The sequence below is a fragment of the Pristis pectinata genome, chromosome 9, assembly GCF_009764475.1.
Source record: "Pristis pectinata isolate sPriPec2 chromosome 9, sPriPec2.1.pri, whole genome shotgun sequence".
NCBI lineage: Eukaryota > Metazoa > Chordata > Chondrichthyes > Rhinopristiformes > Pristidae > Pristis > Pristis pectinata.
The window spans coordinates 43,155,245-43,177,614 of record NC_067413.1 but is presented as its reverse complement, the minus strand read 5'-3'; the positions used below and the strand labels follow the sequence as shown (position 1 = coordinate 43,177,614).

General features: G+C 43.3%; 1 protein-coding gene across 1 annotated transcript; it reads right to left on the bottom strand.

The window, feature by feature from the left end:
- Positions 1-2,497: 2,497 nt before the first annotated feature.
- Positions 2,498-17,140, bottom strand: LOC127574196 (Krueppel-like factor 10). Its single transcript, XM_052022985.1, has 4 exons — positions 17,019-17,140; positions 7,333-7,572; positions 5,603-6,575; positions 2,498-5,130 (listed from the first exon to the last, which is right to left on the bottom strand). The coding sequence occupies exons 2-4, from the start codon at positions 7,564-7,566 to the stop codon at positions 4,880-4,882; spliced, it is 1,458 nt and encodes a 485-aa protein (XP_051878945.1). The 5' UTR covers positions 7,567-7,572; positions 17,019-17,140; the 3' UTR covers positions 2,498-4,879.
- Between the last annotated feature and the right edge of the window lie 5,230 nt (positions 17,141-22,370).

Below are 22,370 nucleotides of genomic sequence, written 5' to 3'. Positions count from 1 at the left end.
GTACACTGAGTGATCTGCACCCACCCCACCTCTCCCACCGCCAACCCCTTGTACTGTAATCTCACCCCATTGCACAGCGAACATCAGTAGGAGTTCCCTTGTATTGAGAAACCTGCCTTCACCCCACTGCACATCTAACGTCAGAAGCAGCCCCCTGTTCTGAGTGATTGGCATCACACCGTCATTGGTACAAAAGCCTCAATGAAAGGACTTCATTTCTAGAGCACCTTTCACATCTCTTTCAGATTGCCCTAAGATGCATGACTATCAAATAATTACTGCTAAAGTGTGGTCACTGTCACCATGGAGGTGTGGCAGCCAGTGCATAAACAGCAACCTCCTGCTGAGTGTGACCCACTAACAACCAGATAGCATTGGGCAAGGGATACAAATTAGTCAGATGAATATTGATGAAATTATCCAGCTGGTGATGGGGGAATGGCCTTGCATTAGGTGTCACAATGGGTATCATAAGGATCATCCCTACCCAGCAATGTGGCCCGACTTCACAGCTGGAGACCACTGGATAGACCCTTGTCAAACCTTCCAGAGTACAATTGCCCAGTATTCCTAAGTCTGGTTAGCACAGCCAATTGTGAACTCTCATTACAATGGGTCATTCTCTCTTCTCCCCTCTCCCATCAGGTAGAAGATACAGGAGCCTGAAGGCACATACCACCAGGCTCAAGGACAGCTTCTATCCCACTGTGATAAGACTATTGAACGGTTCCCTTACATGGTGAGATGGACTATGACCTCACGATCTACCTTGTTGTGACCTTGCACCTTATTGCACTGCACTCTCTCTGTAGCTGTGACACTTTACTCTGTACTGTTATTGTTTACCTGTACTACATCAATGCACTCTGTACTAACTCAATGTAACTGCACTGTGTAATGAATTGACCTGTACGATCGGTATGCAGGACAAGTTTTTCACTGTACCTTGGTACAAGTGACAATAATAAACTAATACCTCCCCCTTCTTGTATCTGATCCAGATTGTGCCTCATTTGTTCCACCCTTCATAGCTCATTGACATGGCATAATTGCCCCTTCTGAGTTTTCTAGTGTCTTCCTGTTTTCTGTCAATTAGATGATTGACAGTTTTGGCATGAGCGTCCAGCAGGTCTATCCTGCTCAGTTGGATCTCTATTGTGCTCATGCTTGGCTGGTCACTCACCTCATAATAACCCATATTCCCACTTGTTCCAGCATTATTCATCTATTCCTGGTGTCCATGATTGTCCCTAGCTCGGAGTAAGTCCATTCCCAAGATCTTCCCATCGGGGTTCTCACATACCTACATCCTGTTCTGGCTATCCCTGTAATAAATAGAACTGTCACTGTAATAAATAGATCTGCTGAAAGCAGTTTGCAGAGTCACCATGCTCCAGCCCCATCTAGATGCCTATCCAGATGCATCACAGCTGGGTATGGCAACTGCTCTGCCCAAGACCACAAGAAAGTTGTGGACACAGCTCAGTCCATCACGAAAACCAGCCTCCCCTCCTTTGACTCTACCTACACTTCCCACTGCCTCAGGAAAGCAGCCAACATAGTCAAAGACCCCTCCCAACCTGGATGTTTTCTCTATTCCCCCCTTCCATCAGGCAGAAGATACAAAAGCTTGAAAACAGGCTCACCACCAGGCTCAAGGACAGCGTCTATCCTGCGGTTATAAGACTATTGAATGGACCTCTTGTACAATAAAGATGTAATCTTGACCTCACAATCTACCTTGTTGTGGCCCTGCTCTGTAGCTGTAACATTATAGTTTGCATTCTGTTATTGCCTTTCCCTTTGTATTACCTGGATGTACTGATGTTTTGAAATTATTTGCATGGATGGCATGCAAAGCAAAGTTTTTCACTGTACCTCAGTACATGTGACAATAATAAACCAAATACCACTGACCCCAGTACTGTCTGGCATTTTGGTTCTCACCAACTCAGTGATGTCTCGGTAATGGAGATTGTAGGATGTAGGCATCTCTCTTAACTTCAGCCAAAATACTTTATCTTGCCTAGCTATTAGGACGGGTGACTCGTCCAGTAGCTGTGGGGTGTTGGCTGAGGACAAGGAGTTGTTGTAATCTGCAACTGGGCTGGGGTGGTTCATTGAACTCACTGGTGGCACAGCAGTGGTGTATTGTATCTTCACAGGAGTGGTTTTGGCTCAAAAGCAGTGCATACAAAGAGGGTGAATGCCAATCCACCTCACCCTCATCATACGCCTCCTTAACCAGAGAGACCCAATCTATGTCATCATCAGTTGAGGCACTTGGTTCACTCTCTAGGGCTGGCAGAACTGTCCGTCCCAAATTCACTGCCGTCTGTTTCCTATTCTTTGCAGACCAAGGGGCTGGGTCCTGTGTAACTTTGCTTGTTGATTGCTTATTGTTGGTTGAAGAGAAAACGCGAGTTGCACTGCACCTTTGTAAGAGTATGTATTGGTCACTTAGCACAATGAATGTAAAGAAGGACATGTATTTCATGTATAAATTTTTATTAATAAAGTATAGTTTTGAAAAAAACATTCACTCATTTCCTTAATTCCACGGGCTCAGAGAACCAGACTCAGATTTTATCACCTTTATTCTTTTTCTACCACTCCTTCAGTTTTCCAACACAATTCAACTTATCAATAAGTTTCTAGTCAAGGTTGGCAAATGGCACACGAGGGATCCCTCCACTTCCCACTGGGGCTCTGCCATTTGCCTTTGGGTTGGAATAGCTGTTATTTGGGTCTATTCTCAGAGGTCCGCTTTCCAGTCTGATGCACCTTGTAGTCTACAATCACCCTGCTGACAAACAAACTTACGAAGGTTGGTTGAACCTTCTAGATTTGGGTACAGGGGCTGACCTGGTTCAGTCTAGAATTAAATGCAGAAGTGCAGGTGTACTCTCACATTGGGATGTCCTGGTGTCTGGGGGCTGTTCACTTCCCCCAGTAGCCTATCGACTGAGCCAAGTGAAAGGGGAGGTCAAATGATAAGAGAATCACACAACACCTAGATCTGTTCCCATCATTAAAAGCGTATTGTGGAGCAAGTCGTTGGATATCCTAAGCAACCTCCCCAGCGAACAAAAGGAAATCATACACTTCTTGTACATTTACTCCAGTCCATCCTGGCTGCTTACATACCAATCATGGTATTAATTGATTACATACATATCCAATCAAGTTAGTAACTAGGCATCACATGGGTGCATGAAATCTAGGCCTTTTCATGATGCTTACCAGACACCTTATCAATCATCCCCGGTCTTTCACAATGAATGCTGATACTTAGGGTTTCCTCACCATTATCCTGCCTTTGTACTGATTGATGTAAGAGGCATGTGGTCAAGGGCCACAGTTCCCCATTTTATAAAATAATACGTGGCTAAAGGGAGCTGCCTTCCCTATGGTCAATTCCAGCAATGTTTGTTGATCAAAGAAACATTGTGCAAAATAGTTGTAGCTGAATCAACAGGGTCACTATTAAGTAAATACTCCTAGACCAAGTAACAGATAAAGTCTGGCATTTTCTAACAATTAATGCAACAAAAAGACTGTCCTCGCAGAAGAGGCACAGAGAGATAAGACTGAACTCCAAAATGTCAAATACAGGAAACCCTCAAAGCAAAATAAACACATGCTATTTGTTTGCCAAAGAGAAGAACCATTCCTTTAGAGGAAGCAATACACTGTACACCAAGAAACCAAGGAAAAAAAAGTTCAGTAACCAAGTCGATTATTAAACAAGAGTTTGTGGTAACAGTATGAAATAAATAAGTAGTAACACAAGGAATTACAAAACATATAAATGTATACAGCAATATGTATAAACTTAAGTCTAGCATTAGTCATATCCCCATATACGTGCAAGATATGACAAATTTCCATCTTTGCTGAGAAAAAGGACAGCAAATTTTGTCCCAAAACTTAACTTGCTATATTAGCAAATCCAGCACTCCCATAAAAATGTAATCACAAAAATAGCTAGCTTGAGTATTTGCCCATGTCAATTTTTAAATGAGCAATTGGACAAACAATTGTCTTCATGCCCTCTGGCCGTAACTTCATAAAGCAAAGATAAGTACTGGTGCAGAAATTTGGTACAGGCGTTGTGATCTGCTTCAGTTGCCTGTTGTTGGCAATGCCCAACATTCAGCTCCAGATTATTTGGTTGTGCTTATAAATGATGGTTAATTCAATCCCACCTATCGCACAATTGGAAATTTCTACCCCAATGTCCTCAACATCATGGCAAAAGTAAGTATGTGGTATTAAGAGTGTCCTTCCTTGCTGGTCTCAGCTTCTCTCAGACAGGGTCCCAGATACTCCACAGTTTCCCCTATTACCCTTTCCATTCACTGAATATGAATGGGCATGATCCTGATTCTTCGCTTCTCCTTCCCTCCTTTCACTGCTGAGGAGTTGCACACTGGTGTATAGCCACCAGCAGATACTGCTCACAAGCACTTCAGATAGGCTTTGGTGCTAGCAATATGCTCACCAGCAGTCTGCAGCTTCTGCACTGATGGATGTGGTGAGAGGTAGTGAACAACTAATTCACTATTCTCACAGTTAAAAGTCACCTTACTCACCGCCTTCCCAAAGCTTGCACGGTGCACATAAGAACTGCATTTAACCGATCATTTTCCAGAAGGTGAAACATTCCCGCCATACAAATTTCATGTATTTCTGTAATCTCTCAGTTCAGCATGCTATGTTCTGCTTACGTTTATGCATAAACATTTACAAGATACATACATAATACATAAAAACTTGCATTCACTCAGTTCCATCATTTCTAGCAGAACTGACTACAGTTTCCATCAGGTGGCGTTTGCACTGGTTGATGTGAATGTGACTGCCGAGCCCACAAGGATTAGGGAGCAGGTACTGGAGAGATGACGTCGTTCAGCTTGCTCACTTCCATCTGCCAGTTGGGAAGCTTCTTAGCAGAGAGGTGTCGCCGAGCGTGCTTGGTCAAGTGGTCGCTCCGCATGAACCGCCGCTCGCACACAGGACACACGAATTTCTTTTCTCCCGTGTGTGTCCTGCGATGTCGGGAGAGCTCGTCTGAACGTGCAAATTTCCTGTCGCAATCTTCCCAATTGCAGCTGAAGGGTTTCTCACCTGTAACAGGATTCACGATGTTATTTACAGTACGTCTCAGGTACATCATGTTAAATCACAAAGTCAATCTTACCCTCAAACTAAAAAAAAATTACACACTTCAATACTATCCCATTTCAATTTAATTTGCTGTAATCCATAATTATCAGTTAATGAGACTGGAAAGTTCAGTTGGTTTAATCTCTCATTCTTTGGGAAAATGATTACATACATGGTAAATGAAGTTAAGCCAAGGATTGAGGAAAGGACAAAGGGACAAGGAGACAGCCTTTACCCGCAACCCACTGCAAAAAAGGCCCTATAGCCCTGGTACTTCCCCACAGGCAGCTAGCTGCCCAGCATTAGGCACTGGGAGATACACAGTCAGCAAAGTTTCAGGAGCTCCTCACTTGACTCAGCTCAATTCAACCTCCAGGAAACAAAACAACTGGATGGCAGACTACAAGCAGCCCTGAAAGTGCACATCCCATACCTGTGTGAGTCCTCATGTGGGCCTTCAGATGAGAGCTTTTGAAGTAGGTTTTCCCACAGCCTGGGTGATGACAGATGTGGCTGCGGTGTCGAGATACATCAATCTGGGCTTCTATCTTCTGGACAGGTGGCAGGATCCCTGGGGCAGGAGCAATGGGAGACAGTCTGGTGCCATTGAGGCTGGTGACCTGCGGCTTTGTGTGCTTGACTGCAGGCTGTGGCACGACAAACATCAGAGCGCCCTTTGAAACCGGAGTTCCCATGAAGACAAGAGGAGGAGGGCTCATGGCTGGGTGTTTGCCAGGAGTGTTGGGGATTACAGCAGTCATAACGGGGCTGCTTGCAGCGACCGGTAGCACTTGGCAGATGATGGGCAATGGAGGGACACTGGAAGAGGCTGGAGGTGAGAGCAGCACCGAATTTTGCCGAATCTGAGTGTTGACAGGAGGATGGGTCCTTGAAAGAAGAGCTTGTTCTGTAATGACTGTGGAATTCGTGGTTGGACCCAAGCTTTGGTTTTGTTTTTTATCTTCTTTTGGTCCTTTATTGGTTTCATTTACTAGTTTGATAGAAGAACTCAGTTCCTGTGATACACAGTTTCCCTTTTTACTGCCATTACTTCTCAATGCTTTCTCTTCACTTCCACCCTCAGGATCCATCCTGTGTGCTGTTTGCTGACCAGCAGATTCCTGGGCCATCCTAATCGGACAAGATCCATCCAAACAGGATAATACGTCAGCAGTGTGACGAATCACACTTGTGGCCTGGGACCGCTGTCTTGTGGCTACGTTGGTTGGATTTGGACTCCTTACATACGTTGCATTGGTGGACACTGACATCGATGTTGCCGTAACCCTGCTGGTTTGCCTGGGTAAAGGAACTCCCACTTTAGGTAGAGTGGAAGGAACTGGCATTATAGGATGAGCCATTTGAGATGCCTCAAAAGTAGGAGGACTATACGGTGGGGTTAAACACTAGAAACAGAGAAAACAAGAGTTGGAGTCCACCCATTCCCTTCAACACATTGTACATCTTATCTTTCACAGCAGTTTTCATATGAAAACATAACAGGGCAGCACTGAGGACATTCTGCATTCAATAATGCGGGCAGCCAGATGAGATATTAACTTGAGCCATTGCCCATCCATTCAGATGGACACTGAAAATTCTGGAGGCTACAAGCTGAGTCCTGACTTTCACCACTAAAATGTTACAAATTGCTCCTGGTTATTCATCTCCTTGCTGTTTGTGGGAGCTTGTTGTACACAATGATGGTGCCTTAGAGCAATTAACTGGCTGTGAAGCACTTGGGACTTTCTTATGATGCAAAAGATGCTTCAAGCAATCTAATCCCTCTTTCCCTGCCAAGCTTCTTTCCTCTCCTTTTCATCAATATCTGCATGTTGAATGCTGGGGAACTACAGCTTTACAGGAGCAGCAGCCTTGGACACCTCTGCCTAAGTCTTCATGCACAAGTCTAAATATTTGGGACATCCTGGTCAAGCCTGATCCTGATGTACCCACCTGTGGCTGTGCTGATTTTCTGATACCCTGGTACTGGAATAGAGGGTTATTATAACATTACTCAATGACAGTCTAGCTATTCTCTGGTTTGATGACTCAGCACATCCCACAGGTACTGAATTTACCCAATACACTATTGCAAAGCCCAATCTTCACCAGCGTTATCTACAATTCTTAATAGCTTTAACGGCTTCAAAAATTACTTACAAATAGGGGAAAAGTGTGGAAATCCTTAGAATTGGACGGTAAACTATCCTCGGATTCCTCAGATACATCGGAGGCTGGTGTCAGCGGTCTCAGCTCGGTGTACCTTCTGGGGTCTGACTTCCAGCTGCAGCTCATTGACACAAGTGCTTCAACTGCCTCAATGTCCCCTTGTTCCGTTCGGCTGCCCCAGCAACACTCATTGTCCCGGCACGTTCTGAAACCCACCTCCATCATTTCTTCCTGTTGAGAGAAAACACACGCAGGGTCCTGATTTAACTGAGGATGTAGACTAGTGGTTCCCTCTTCCTCCTAATATCTTACCCCAATAATACAGATAAATCACTGCTGAGATTTCACTAATTCATTCAGTATTTACTCATTTCACTACATCAAAACATCTTAATCAATGCAGCTTTTCTCTCCATCTCATCCTCCAGTTACTGAAACCAGCTGCCCACATCCTCCACCCTGCCTATTCAGCTACTTTTCCTTGTCCCCAAACTCACTAAAATTGTAATTGTTCCTTCCGCAAAGGCTTCTCTACAAAAATGAAAAAAAAAATCCAACACACCACCCACCATTGAGAAATAAACATGGTCTCCCTCTTTTCTCTCCAAATATCACCCACAGCAGACCTGTCTCCCTAAAATACATATAAGCACCTATTGTTCTACAAAATCCACCCAAGGTTATTCAGTCTTTAGCAGCAGCTCACACAATCACAGCCCCATCCCCCAATGCTCCAAATTGCCTTGACCAAAACCACCAAGATACCTTTGAGGTTGTGAATACCTCGTATTGAATGCAAAGAAAGTCATGTATTAATTGCATTGCATTTCCTGTATATACTTTTATGAATAAAGTATATTTTTAAAATTAAAAAAATACCTTGTATTATAAACAAAAAATGCTGGAAAACCTCAGCAGGTCAAGCAGCGTCTGTGGACTGTGGAATGCATGTTCCAAGTGTTGTCTGAATCATGCACCTGTGATGCTGCTGCAAGCAAGTTTTTCATTGTACCTGTACCTCACTGTACTTGTGCATATGACAATAAACTCAACTTGGCTTGGAAAAAGAAACAGTCAACACTTTGGCTCTGAGAAACATTGACTGTTTCTCTTTCCACAGATGAGCTTTTCCAGCATTTTCTGTTTGCATTGTAGATTTTCAGCATCTGTAGTTGTTTTGCATTATTCAATGCCTTGTATTATTCCTCCTCAAACTCTCAATTGAAACAAGCAGAGGTATGGATGAGTAATTCTCATGTGAACATTAGAATGATTAAAACCACAAACAAGGAGTTGAGGGCAGAGGGCAGGAGAGACCTCTTTACCACAGAATTATGAACCTTTGTAATTCATTTGCCCGAATTACATTTTATCTGTTGTAACTTCTAAGTATTACTCAATTTCTAGTATGCACACATTCCCGTTCTCCTATTTCATTCCTGTTCCCTGTTGCTGAGAATGGAATGAAATCTTGTGTCTTGGTCCATCAAGGGAACAGTCACATTTCATCACAATTCCTTTGCAATATTATCTGCCTTTCTCCTGATTTCATCCCCAGCACCAATGAAATGTTATTCATAGTGCAGTCATCTCTAGATTTAATTCCTTCGGGCCTCCAAGTGCCAGTTTATTAACTCACGCAAAGCTCTGCTTCCCATAGCCTGGCCCACTCTAGTTTGCTTACCCATCACTATCTTTCTCACTGGCTTCCACTGACCTTAGTGAATTAGACTTAAAATGCATGTATTCATAAATGACACATCTAAAATCCTTATATTTGTATATCACCTATGGTCCTGCCCTACTTTTGCTATGTTACTTTTGGTCTTCAGGTCTCTCACCCTGTTCTCCAGGGCTCCTTCCTGCCTTTGCTTCTATTCCCCTCACTTTTAAAATCCTCCTCAAAAATTGTTATTTGACTCATGATTTTGAACGTCTGCCAACTCTTCTGCTATCATTTAGTGTTCATTTCCCTTTTGTATGTTGCCTAAAGATTGCTCTGTTCGTATAATTATGCCATTGGAAATGCAGCATTTGTCCATGAATTTTAAGATGCGAACATTCTTCCTGTGGAATTTTACTTAGTTCAGATTACTTCTATCAGATCATCTCACCAGCCCCAGTCTAGGTTTGGGACAACAGAATTTTACTGTTGTACGTTTTTAATAGATCACAGATATGATCAACATGAAAAATTTCTGCAGCAACACTCATTACCAAAATCCACGTATTGTTCATATTGATTTTAAAAGTAAAATGATTTGTTCTAACTTAGTTTTACACAATGTGAGAGAAATAAAGACAGGGGATGTCTTCAGGTGAAGCTGCCTTTGGTGACGAGGAGCAATTAGATCAAGGATACAAAAGTATTTGAACCTCATTTTAGGATTATAGCAATTTTTAAATAATATTTTAAAGTTTATGTTATTTATAACTTAGTAATAAAGCCTATAGCACTGTGGAAAGCGGAGTTGGGTGAAGCACAGTAGTGCATGTTGAGAGGCTGAAATATACAAAACATTGCTAGGAATAAGGTATAATTCCACAGTGACAGGTTTACATAGCCACTCTATATTATAATTATAGGCATGGGAATTCATAGTGGTGGAAAATATGTTGTATTAGGAAGAGTGTATATTTCTGACATGTTACAAAATAATGATGAAATGAACCAGAAGAAGCAAATGAATGTTTTATTAATTTATATTTAGAAAGCATTACAGTATGCAAATCAATAGAACCACTGAATTACAACATACTTAAAGCTTCTCTATTGTAATTTAAATTTTATAAAGTGAATTGTTTTGCTCAAGATAGGATTATGTTACACTTTGAAGCTGATATGCCAGATTCCCTGCACACACCTCAGCAATGCTGAATGTACAATTTAAAAAAAGAACTTGTTACCCATAATTCTGCTTCATAAATTTCAAAATGATGAGACTGCCCTCCCTTTTCTATACTTAGAAACCTCACTGCCAGTTGGAAGCCAGTGAGCAGTACTCAGTGCATAAATCATGCATGCCTGTACAGACCTTGACTAATTCACAAACGAGTTGCTCGTGGAATTGCCCCAGATAGTGTTCAAATTTGGTTTGGTGTGACTCTCATACTTCTGGGAAAGCCACTGGTTGACTGCACATGGAGGTAAAAGTGACCAACTGATCAACAATATGTCTACTTCTGACCAATGAACTTTTCATTGGCAGCAATTTTAATTTTAATAAAAAGAAACCCTGAGGCAGAAAGTCAGTTGTTTTTAAGCCATAGGCAGCTTAAAAAAAGAAACCAATGACCTGAAGAAGTTAAATCCCTTTAATCTCAACCTTGGACAGAAGATATGCTTTGAAAATGGAAAATACATTTCACATTTATGAATATTTCTCAAATGATCCCCTGTTGTTTAATCATTGTCACATAGCAATAACACTTGATAACATTTTGACTCATTCTTAGGTCTCAGTGCTGTTAAGAAAGCCCACTTTTGGCATGTCCCAACTAAATCCCAACCCACTCTACAAGGAGACACCCAAATGCAGGAATATTAAAAGTTACAGTTAGAATGGAACCTAGCAATTGTACCCCTACATTGTTAATGCCTTCATGCTATGGGATGTTAAGTAATAGTGTGTAAAATATTTAGCTGCACAACCAGGAAAGGGAAGTACGTCAAAACAGCTAAACAGTATCAGCATCATCCCTGAATCAGAAAGTTGCAAATTAAAGTCTCATTCTAGGGAAGAATCTATGCTTCAGTGCAGAACTGAGAAAGTGCTGCATTACTGACAGTGCTGCCTTTTGGATGCAACACTAATCCAAGTCCAATTCCGTTCCCTCAGCTGGTTGTGAAAGGTGCTATGGCACTATACTGAAGTACAGCAGGGAAATCATCCAGTGTGTTGGCCACAAATGCTACATTACAACTGATTACACTTCAAAAGTACTCAGTTGAATGCAGGATGCTTTGGGATACTCTGAAGGAACGTTTAAAGGACTCCATGTTCCAGTCCTACTCAGGCAAAATCCCTCACCTTTGTTCCGACAACAATGAGGTGATTGCATTGATGCTGCTTCCTGCTCTCACCCTGAAATGGGAACATTTCAGGTATTTTACTGTCAAGTTCTATTATTTCCCATCTTCCTGGGGCCCAGATTTAACCCTTCCCTTCAGTGACCCCTCCCCCCTCTCTCTCTGATCCTGGGGAACAGATTGACAACCAGCATTCACTATAAATCCACACCACCCACAAATACACTACCATACACCCCTCCATCACCATCACACAACCTCCCAGCATTCTGAAGGGATGAGTTCCTGAATATTACACTGGCCCACTCCTTAATCATCCCTAACATCTCCTCCCCTTCCTACTGCACCAACCTATGCAAGCTCCTTTAACTTCCTCAGACCCTAAGATGTTCTTTCAAGGTGAACTGCCATTCATTTGCATTTCTGTCAAGTATTCAGTGCTTGTGATGCAGTCTTCTCTGCGTGTGGAAGACCAAATGCAGATTAGGTGGCCACTTTGTGGAAATTTCCATTCAGTCCGCGAGATGCTAGGATTCCATCCATTTCTTGGCTTCTTACACTGTTCTAATGAAACTCGATGCAAGCTAGAACAACCACAGCTCAGCTTTCAACTAGGCACGTAACAGATCCCACGCTGGTTCAGTAATTTCATATCATAATTCACTGCCCTCATTTCCCACCCCCCACCCCCCCAACAGCAGCTTTTGGCAAATTCCCGTTTACACTCTCTTTGCACTTGTCTTTTGTTTATTTGCCCTTTTTTGGCTCTGACCGACATCCCCTTTGTAGTTTAACCTCTCCTGCCCTCCCCACCACAGACCTTCCCTTTAGTCATTTCCTGCCCTCCCCTCCCTTCCTCTGACTCTGCATTGTTTAAAAACTACAAATCTTGCATCAGAACCTGGGGGAAAAAATTGCACTGAAACTAAACTGTTTCTCTCCCCACAATATTGCAAGCATATTCTCTTTAAAATCAGATAACACTATATCTTCTGACAACCACTTGAATTTATCTTGCGCCATCCGCATAGAAAATATCCCAAAACTGCTTTACATGTGGTGGTGGAAGAAAAAAATTAGTCAGGATAGGAAGATGCATGTTTTGTCCTTTCTGGCACAACATGACAGCAAAACTGGAGGGGGAGTGTTGGTGAAGGAAATCCATTCAGGAAGGGCTACAAGTAGGGCAAACACAGTACATTAGAGCATTAACATGGTAAGCTCTTGACCATTTGATAATTATAACCCAGTAAAGTTCATATTTGGGAAAAGGAAGAGGTTGACAAAGACATAAATGATGGGTTTCAGTATAAAGCCCGAGCAGAGATGGGTGAATGATTAGAAATAAAGCAATCTTGGTGATAAATAATGTGAGCAGTTATAAGCTCCACACTTCAGGAATGGTCAGGGAAGGAAATTGAGCACGTGGTGATCATTCAGGGTTGTGAAGGAGGCTATGTACAATGACTAGGTTATGTCTAGCTGGAGGAAATTGTGACTCATACATGTGTCAATATCAGGCACCTACTAACAGCACAGAAGCAGTTATGGGGTTGAGATCAGCACAGAGGCAATTAGAGAGTTGAGGTAAGCAATAGAGAAAAAAAACGTCTTTGGGGTACATGTAGAAAGTAGTTGTGTATGGCATCAATGGAACTACACAGAGATGAAAGAAGAGGAGGAGAAGGGGATTCCTTCCACCACCACCCCCCCCCCCCCCACCACCACCACCCCCACCCCAGAGAACAGTCCAAGACCAAGGACTGAGTAAACAATGCCAATGCTAAAGAAGCAGAGCCTGCAATCAGAGAGTTTGGAATTGTCCCAGGTAGTAACAGTGCACGGCCAACTGTGTCAGACAATGTAGCAATCAATGAGGGATAAGCAACTATGGCTAATGTGACGTGATGATACTTGTCACAAAATATTTATTGCTAAACATACAAGGTTTAAAAGTATCAAATTCACTTGGCCTGTACAAAATAAATAAATGATGGTTTTAATGTCTTGGCTTCATCCAAAATAATTTATATATCATTCAAATACATTTGTGCAGAAAGCTGATACAATATTTGTCACATTCACTTGTTAATCATAGAAAACTTGCAACTCAGAAGGAAGCCGTTTGGCCAATACATCTGTGCCGGTTGAAAAAGAGCAAGAGTGCCTAACCTTGCCCTCAGGGACTGGGTGTGTAGCTCTGCAGGCCACAGCATTTAGAGTACAGACTCAGCGAGCACATAAACAGGCTCTTCAGTACACCACATCCATGCCAGTCATCGAGTACTCATCTACACAAATCCCATCTGCCTTGTGGTTCAAGTGCTTGTGTAGATACTTCTTAAATGTTGTGGTAGTGTCTCAGGCAGTGCATTCTAGATTCCAACCACCCTCTGGTTGAAAAAAATCTTCCTCAGATCCCCAGTAAACCTCGTACCCCTCAACTTACATCCATGCCCTCTGCTAAGAGGAAAAGTTTCTCACCATCTCCCCTGTCCTGCATCATTTTATATACTTTTATCAAGTATCCCCCACACCTCCTCCACCACGAGGAAATCAAACCTATTCAGTCCATTCAGTGTCTCCTCACAACTGAAACGCTCCATCCCGGGCAACATTCTGGTTAATCTCCTCCATGCCCTCTCCAGTGCAGTCACACACTTTCTATAGCGTGGCACCCAGAACTGCACAATAATCCATGTGTGGCATAACCAACGTTTTATAAAATTGTGCCATGATCTCCCTGCTCACCTATGCCCTGGTTAATACACCTCTTCACCACCTTATCTAATGCTGCCACCTTCAGGGATCAGTAGGCTTGTATATCAAGGTCCTCCTGTTCCTCAGTCCCTCTTAGGTTCCAACCATTTATTGTACATCCTAGCCTTACTAGTCCCTCCAAAACGCATCAACTTAATTGCACATCCCAGCACATTATAAATGTGAAGATTTCTGCCTCTACTATCCTTTCAGGCAGTATGCTCCAGACTTCTAGCACCCTCTGGCCTCCCCACTAATCCTTTAACCATTTGCTTGAAATCTATGTCCCCTGGTTTTTGATTCTTTTGCCAAGTAAAATGGGTCCTTCCTGTTTTTTCTAGGCAATTCATAATTGTGTGCATCTCGATCTGTACAAATAAGATGGACTCTTGACCTTACAATCTACCCAGTCATGGCCTTGCACCTTATTGTCTGCCTGCATTACACTCTCTCTGTAACTGCAATACTATATTTTGCATTCTGTTATTGCTTTTCCCTTATACTACCTCAATGTACTGAAATGATCTGTATGGAGGGCTTGCAAAACAAAGCTTTTCACTGTACCTTGGTACATGTGACAGAAATAATAAACCACATAATTAGATCTCCCCTCAGCCTCCTCTGTTCCAGGGAGTTCTGTACTTCCCAGTTCTGTAAATCTCCTCTGCACCCTCTCCAGTACGAGTATATCTTTCCTGTCTCATGGTCATCAGTACTCTATGCAGTACTCAAGTTATGCTCCAATTGGTGCTACGGGTTCTAACATTATCTCCATGCTCTTACATTCCAAGTCTCAGTTAAAAAACAAAGCTTCCTACAGGAAGCAGAGTAACAGAAAACTCCCTGACCTACGGGCTGTTCCCAGCGACACATACTGAGACAAACATCAACTGCCGCAGGAAGTGTGTCAACTTGGTGAAAGATACAGAATAAAAACAGAAAATTCTGGAAATACACAGCAGGTCAGGCCGTATCTGTGAGAAGAGAAACGGTATCAACATTTCAGGTCGAAGACCCTTCAGCAGATTCTGCACTTTTTTTGATTTCCACTTATTAGGTGAAAGACACACTTTGGTTTGCCTGAAACATGTTGATCTTCCAGTGTAAGGAGATGTCGGCAAGTGAATGCTGCCGACTGGCACATTCCAAGGTGTAGGAATACCTGCTGAGAGATGCACAGAGGCTCGGTACTGTCACCACAAAGGTTTTGTGGAGAACAACCACAGTCCATGGTCCTGCTGTCACTGGGCATTGGGCACTGAACAAGTGGGTCCTGTGTAACAGCCTCTCAACACTTCATGAGTGTATTGTTTAAAGAGGAAACATGAAAGGTTAAAACATTGTATGATCCTGATGAAGGGTCTCAGCCCGAAACATCAACTGTTTATTTCCCTCCATAGATGCTGCCTGACCTGCTGAGTTCCTCCAGCACTTTTTGTGTATTGCTCCACATTCCAGCAGCTGCAGAATTTCTTGTGTCAAGCATTGTATTGGTATTGGTTTATTATTGTCACTTGAACCGAGTTACAGTGAAAAACTTGTCTTGCATACCGGTCGTACAGATCTATTCATTACACAATGCATTGACGTAGTACAGGGTAAAAACAATAATTGTAAGAGAATGTGTTGGCTTGTTGGCATAATTAATTAAAGATGTGTACTAATTTTATTGTATTTTCTGTATATATGTTTTAAGAATAAAGTGTATCTTAAAATGAAAATATAAAGAAATAAAGAAAAAAGCTTCTAAACCACCTTGTTAGCTCAGCCTGCTGTTTTTAAGGATCTGTGGTCATGCAGTCCGCACCTAGTACACTCTAATTTGTTGTGTGGAATATTTTGCCTTTTTAACCAGATATTTTGCCTTTTTCCACCTCCCGAAATACACGCCCTCACTGTTCTTCTCTCTTACCCCACAAACCTTCAGCGTTTTAGAGTCCTCATATCAGCTTTCTTTGCAGTGTTTATAATAATAATAAAGTCAGCGATTTCGCTCTTAGATCAGATTTATGTCAGTTAGAGCGAAGTGGTTTTATACAGGGGGGAAAAAGGAATGCAGATGTCCACGCAGGCAGTCTCCGGCGCTGTTCTCCTCACTCACCAGCAGGAACAGACCTGATGAGCCGAGCCCGGTCCCCGCCCACGGCGCTGCGTATGCGGGAGCGGCGGACTTGGCGCAGGCTCTACCCCATGTGAAGGCTGCGTGCTGAGCCGTGCGCGAACTTGAACCAGTCACCGCGGCAACCTTTCACCCACTTCCAGACAAGCTCCAACACAGCCTTTCCCCTCCCCCGTACTAACAGGCAGAAAATAGGCAGTGGCGTCACTTGCATCAGTGCAAAGGGTTCGCAGGGAAAACCCGGCACAGGACGGTGCAAACTATTGTACCAGGTTACAGGGGAGTAAAGCAAACTTCCCCTTATTAACTTGTAATTGTGTTTGAATCTGGCACCGACGTTCAATAATAGTGCATTCAATTTAAAGCAACCGCCGGTTTATTCCCAATGAAACTGGGTGGGGGAAGGAGAGATGAAATCACCAAGCAGCTTTTTAACGAATAGAAGCATATTGCTGTTCAGAAGCTTGTGTTAGCAATTACTGAAGCCCATTGCTGTTTCGTTAGAACGAAACATCTACCTAATGCTTCGCCACACGTATACAGAATAGACAAGCTTCCACCAACGTTAACAGCATTTAGTGGAAATCTGTTTGATTCAGCCAAGAAAAGCGGCACGATTCCAAGAAGGAAAGTACCGAATGGATTCACTGACGTATGGACGTCAATCCCTGGGCACATCACTAAACCGATCAAAGAAATCGGATGAGAAGGGCTGGAGACTCTTAAATGCACCCAGAAAAGAGAGATATAAGAAGGAGGGATACTCACACGCTGCCTGAGTCTTGGCTTTCAGCGACAAAACTCATGAATTGGACGCAAACGCACTCACAAAGGCAGCGCCGCTCCGACACTCTGTTGCCACTTTTGCAGCTGTTGACACCGGCTCATCAAGCCCCGCCCCGCCCAGCGCTCCATTCAGGTGGAGCGCGCGCGGGGGCGGGGCCACGGGCCCCGAGCGTCAGCCAATCAGACACAAAGGTGTGCTGCGCGGCGGCCAATGGCAGGGGGCGAGCTGCGTGATCAGCGGCTGGTCGCTGGCATGACCGGGTTCTGGGTACAGCGGTGATGCACGGTTCCCGGGCTCTGCCTGCGAGTGAGTGAGTGTAGCTCCTGGCAAAGCCCTGAGTCACACACTCGCACTTGGAGCACGTTGCGTGACTCATCAGTCACGATGCATCTCCGAAGCAAGCAAACAACCGAAGAAAAAGTCTGATTGAACATTTAGACGTGCAAGGAATCAGAACTTTTTTGGATTTTTTTAATTCAGTTGCATGTGATGGTGAAATCTGGCTCGGGAGAAAGAGAAAGTGCAAAGATTGTCGTAAAATTACACTGTGATCTAGGAGATAGGACACGAAGCTTTTTTGTTTGCGGCGCTACGTGACCAAGTCACTCATTTTTTCCAGAACGCAAAGCAACAGCTAATTGGACCACTCTGGAAATTCGACCAGGTTGTGAAGCGCCCTTGGGCCAGTCACAATCTACTCCACCCGGTTCCAAGCCTATCCAGTTCCCAGCTGTTGGCTCTCTGTTGCTCCCGAATCCCAAGACACATTCCTGGTCGTACTTCCCATTTTTTTGATGGAGTGATTTGCAAGAGTCAAAGGATGATGTGTAATTATGCTTCAGAAACGGAAGAGCTGATTGATAATCTTGTTGTCAAGGGATGTTTGTGGAGAGTGAACATAATATAGTATTTTACCTTTGGGTTTGACCAATGCAAAATTAAGGTCTTTAATCTAAACAGAGGAATCTATGAAAGGCGATTTGACGGTGGTTAGGAGAATACTTTAAAAAGTATGCCAGTGGACAGGCAATTTGAAGAAATAATGCACAAGTTGCAAATAAATATATATTCCTTTAAGGCACAAAACCCCAAAAGGAAAATTGATTTATCTATGACTGACCAGAGAAATTGAAGATGGTATTAAATCAAAAGAAGAGTCTTATAAATTTGCCAGAAATAGCAGTAAGCCTGAGTTTGGGAGCTTGCAGATTAATAGTTTAGTTCCTCTGCCATTTTGTAATCTCCACATCTCCGTTATAAATTCTCTTGTCTCTAACTGTAAGAGGCCCACATTTGGCCTCACTTTTTAAGTACTTATAAAAGATCTTACAGTCTACTTTTATGTTTCTTATCTCTACCTTCTACACACCAAACCTGCTAGACATAAAAGAGAGTCAAGGATCGAGTGAGAATGAGGAAATGAAGGAACGAAGTATTAGTTGAAAAATAGAACCAGAGTTCTGGTGAGCTTGAAGGCTGATGAACCCCAAATTTTTGAAAGAGATTGTTTTAGAAATAGTAAATACACTGGTTATCATCTTCCAAGGTTTTGTAGATTCTGGGATTGTTTCCATGGATTGAAGGGGAGCAAATGTAACCCTGCCTGTTTAAGAAAAGAGGAAGGGAGAAAACAGGGAACTAGTGACCTGTTAACAGTAGTAAGGAAAATGGTGGAATCTATAATGGAGCATCTGATAACAGAACATAATAGGATTGAGCAGAAACAGTATGGATGTATGAAGGGAAAATCACATTTGACTAATCTATTGGGAGTTCTTTGAGGATGGATTGACAGGCTGGATGCAAGAAGGATTGTCATCCTGATTGAAGTGTCCTGCATCAGGGGCCACAGGCTACAAATAGGGGGCAGGCCATGTAGGATTGAGATGAAGAGAAGTGTCTTCAATCAGAGGGTGTTGAACCTTTGGAATTCTCCCCTCTGAATGGCTGCGGAAACTTAGTCATTTTGTCAATTCAAAAGAAAGACTGATAGATTTCTGGGAATTAAGGGAATCAAGGAATTTTGGAAAAATGACACCGAGGTGGGAGATCAGCATGGCTTTGATGAATGGCAAAGCAGGCTTGAAGGACCAAAGGGCCCATTCTGTTCCTATTTCTTATGTTTTTATCCACTTAAAGAACTTCAATAGATTCATCAAATGTGATTTCTCTTTCATGGATCCATGTCAGCTCTGCTTAGTTATATCATTATTTTCCAAGTGTCTTGGACACCATATGCTCGATAGATTCCAGCATTTTGGCAACCACCAATGTCAGGTTATCAAGTCAATGGTTACCTGTTTTCTCTCTCCCTCCTTTCTGAAATAGTGTTTCCATGTAATTGGCAGGAACCATGCTAGAATCTCTAGAAATTTGGAAAATGATATCCAGAGTATCTCAATAGCCACCTCTTTCAAAACTTTGGAATGTAGGTCATTTATTGGATCTGATCATATACTAATCTCTAACCCCTGCTGAAGGGCCTGCTCTTTATACCCCTGTGTATAAGCCTGGTAATACATACTGCAGTGGCTACATGTAATGGACTTTATCTGCTTGTCTGCATGCACTGCTATCTGTCCCCTTACATATAGAAACTGCTCCTATCTCTCTGGGTGAATGCACTGCTATCTGTCCACCTCACTTTATTTACTATTCTTTATCGCCCTAGCTGAATGAACTACTCTCTCCTCATTGGCTACATGCATTGCTTTCTATTCCCTTTGCCTGCATTTAATAGTGTAGTCCTAGCTAAATGTTCTGTGCTCTGTCCCCCAGCTGCTTATACTGCTCTCTATCAACAGGCTTTATGGAGTCTGTCTCCATGTACGGCTGTCTATTCTCTGGGCTGTATGTACTGCTGTTTATTTCCGTGGCTGTAGCTACACCATTCTATCCAAAAGGCTGAATGGACAACTCTGAGTCCCTGGTGCATGTACTGCTCTCTGTTTCCCTGGCTGAATATTCCTTTCAATAATCCCATTCACATCACAGAAGTGCTAGGCAATGACTATATCCAACAAGGGAAAAGCCAGCTATCACCTCCTCTCATTCACCATCACTGAATCCCCCACTATCAATATCCTGGGGATTACCATTGACCAGAAACTGAACTGGAGTAGTCAGTTATACACAAAATGTGGCATAAGAGCAGGTCAGAGGCTAGGAATCCTGTGGCAAGTAACTCACCTCCCAACTCCCCAAAGCCTGTCCATCATCTACAAGGCTCAAGTCCAGAATGTGATGGAATACTTTCCACTTGCCTGGATGAGTACAGCTTCAACAACACTTAAGTAGCTGGTCACCATACAGGACGTGGTAGCTCACCTCAGAGGATCTATCCTGGGCCCAACACATTGAGGCAATCACGAAGAAGGCATGCCAGCTGCTCTACTTCATTAGGAGTTTGAGTAGATTTGGTATGTCAACAAAGACTCTTGCAAATTTCTGCAGATCTACAGTGGAGAGCATTCTGACTGGTTGCATCACTGCCTTGTATGGAGGCTCCAATGTGCAGGATTGAGAGAGGTTGCAGAGGCTTGTAGACTCAGCCAGCTCCATCACAGGCACAACCCTCCCCGCCATCGAGGACATCTTCAAGAGGCAGTGCCTCAAGAAGGCAGCATTCATCATTAAGGACCTTCGCGACCCAGGACATGCCCTCTTCACATTACCACCATCAGGGAGGAGTCACGGGAGCCTGAAGACCCACACTCGACCTTTTAGGAACAGCTTCTTCCCCTCTGCCATCAGATTTCTGAATGGTCCACAAACCCGTGAACACTACCTCATTATTCCTCTTTTGCACTATTTACTTATTTTTGTAACTTACATTAATTTTTATGTCTTTATGTCGTGTACTGTACTGCTGCTGCAAAACAACAAATTTCACGACATATGTCAGTGATAATAAACCTGATTCTGATTCTGTTTCTCACTTGATAGGCATCCCATCCACTACCATTCATTCACTCCACCACTGATGCACATAGCAGCAGTTTGTACCATCTACAGGATGTACTACAGCAACTCACAAAGACTCCTTGGACAGCACCTTCCAAACCCACAACCTCTACCAGCTAGAAGGACAAAGGCAGCAGAAGCATGGGAACACCACCACCTGGGAGTTGCTGTCCAAGCCACACACCATCCTGACTTGGAACTATATCGCTGTTCCTTCACTGTCACTGGGTCAAAATCCCGGAACTCTCTCCCTAACAGCATTGTGGGTTTGCCCACACCTCAAGGACTGCAGCGGTTCAAGAAGGCAGCTCACCACCATCTTCTCAAGGGCAACTAGGGATGGGCAATTAAATGCTGGCTCAGCCTGCAAAGCCCACATCCTTTGAATGAATATAAACAAAAGTCTGCATGTACTGCTGTCCATCCCTCTGGCTGTAGGCTGTGCTCTTTGGGGGATACATGGAACAATCTTTGTTTCAGTCCTACTCTGTCTCTGTCACCTTTACTCCAATGATGTGACATTCCATACAAGTGCCTCTGAAATGTCTGCTTCTTCCTGAAACATGGTCTCCCCTTTACCATAGTGGATGGAGCATTTGACTGCATCTCATTTATTTCTCACACCTCTGCTTCATCCCTTCTCCTACTGGACAGAGCAAGGAGAGAGCTCTCCTTGTTCTCACCTTCCACCCACCAGCCTCTGTATTCAATGGATTATCCTTTGCAATTTCTGCCAGCTCCATGAAGATTTCACCACCAGGCACATATTCCCCTTCCTTTCCCTTTCAGCCTTTCAAAGGGATCACTCGACCTGTGACTCCCTTGTCCACTCTTTCGTCGCCACCAACTACTCACCACCTTACGGCACTTACCCATGAAACTGCAGGAGGTGTAAAACCTGTCCTTTCACCTCTTCCCTTCCCACCATCCACTGACCCAAACATTGTTTCTAGGTGAAGCTTCGATTTATTTACACTTCTTCCAATCTAGTGCACTGCATTTACAATGTGGTCTCCTCTACATTGGAGAAACCAATCACAGAGTGGGTGACTGCTTTGCGGAGCACTTGTGTTCAGTCCACAGGGGTGACCCTGAGCTTCCAGTTGCCTGCTGCTTTAATTCCCCATCTTTGTCTCTGTGGACTCCAGTACTGTTACATTGCAGTTCAATGCCAGCTTGAGGAACAGCACCTCATCTTCCATCTGGGCATTTCTTGAACTTTAGATAGTTTTCACTTTCTTTTTGTTTGTATCAGAACTACCTGCCATCATCTTGGCTCAGCTTTTATTTTTTAATTTTGTTCTTTGTACAATCTGCCCTGTTGGGCATGTCCTACAACCTTTCGATAGCAGCACGTTACACAGACAAAG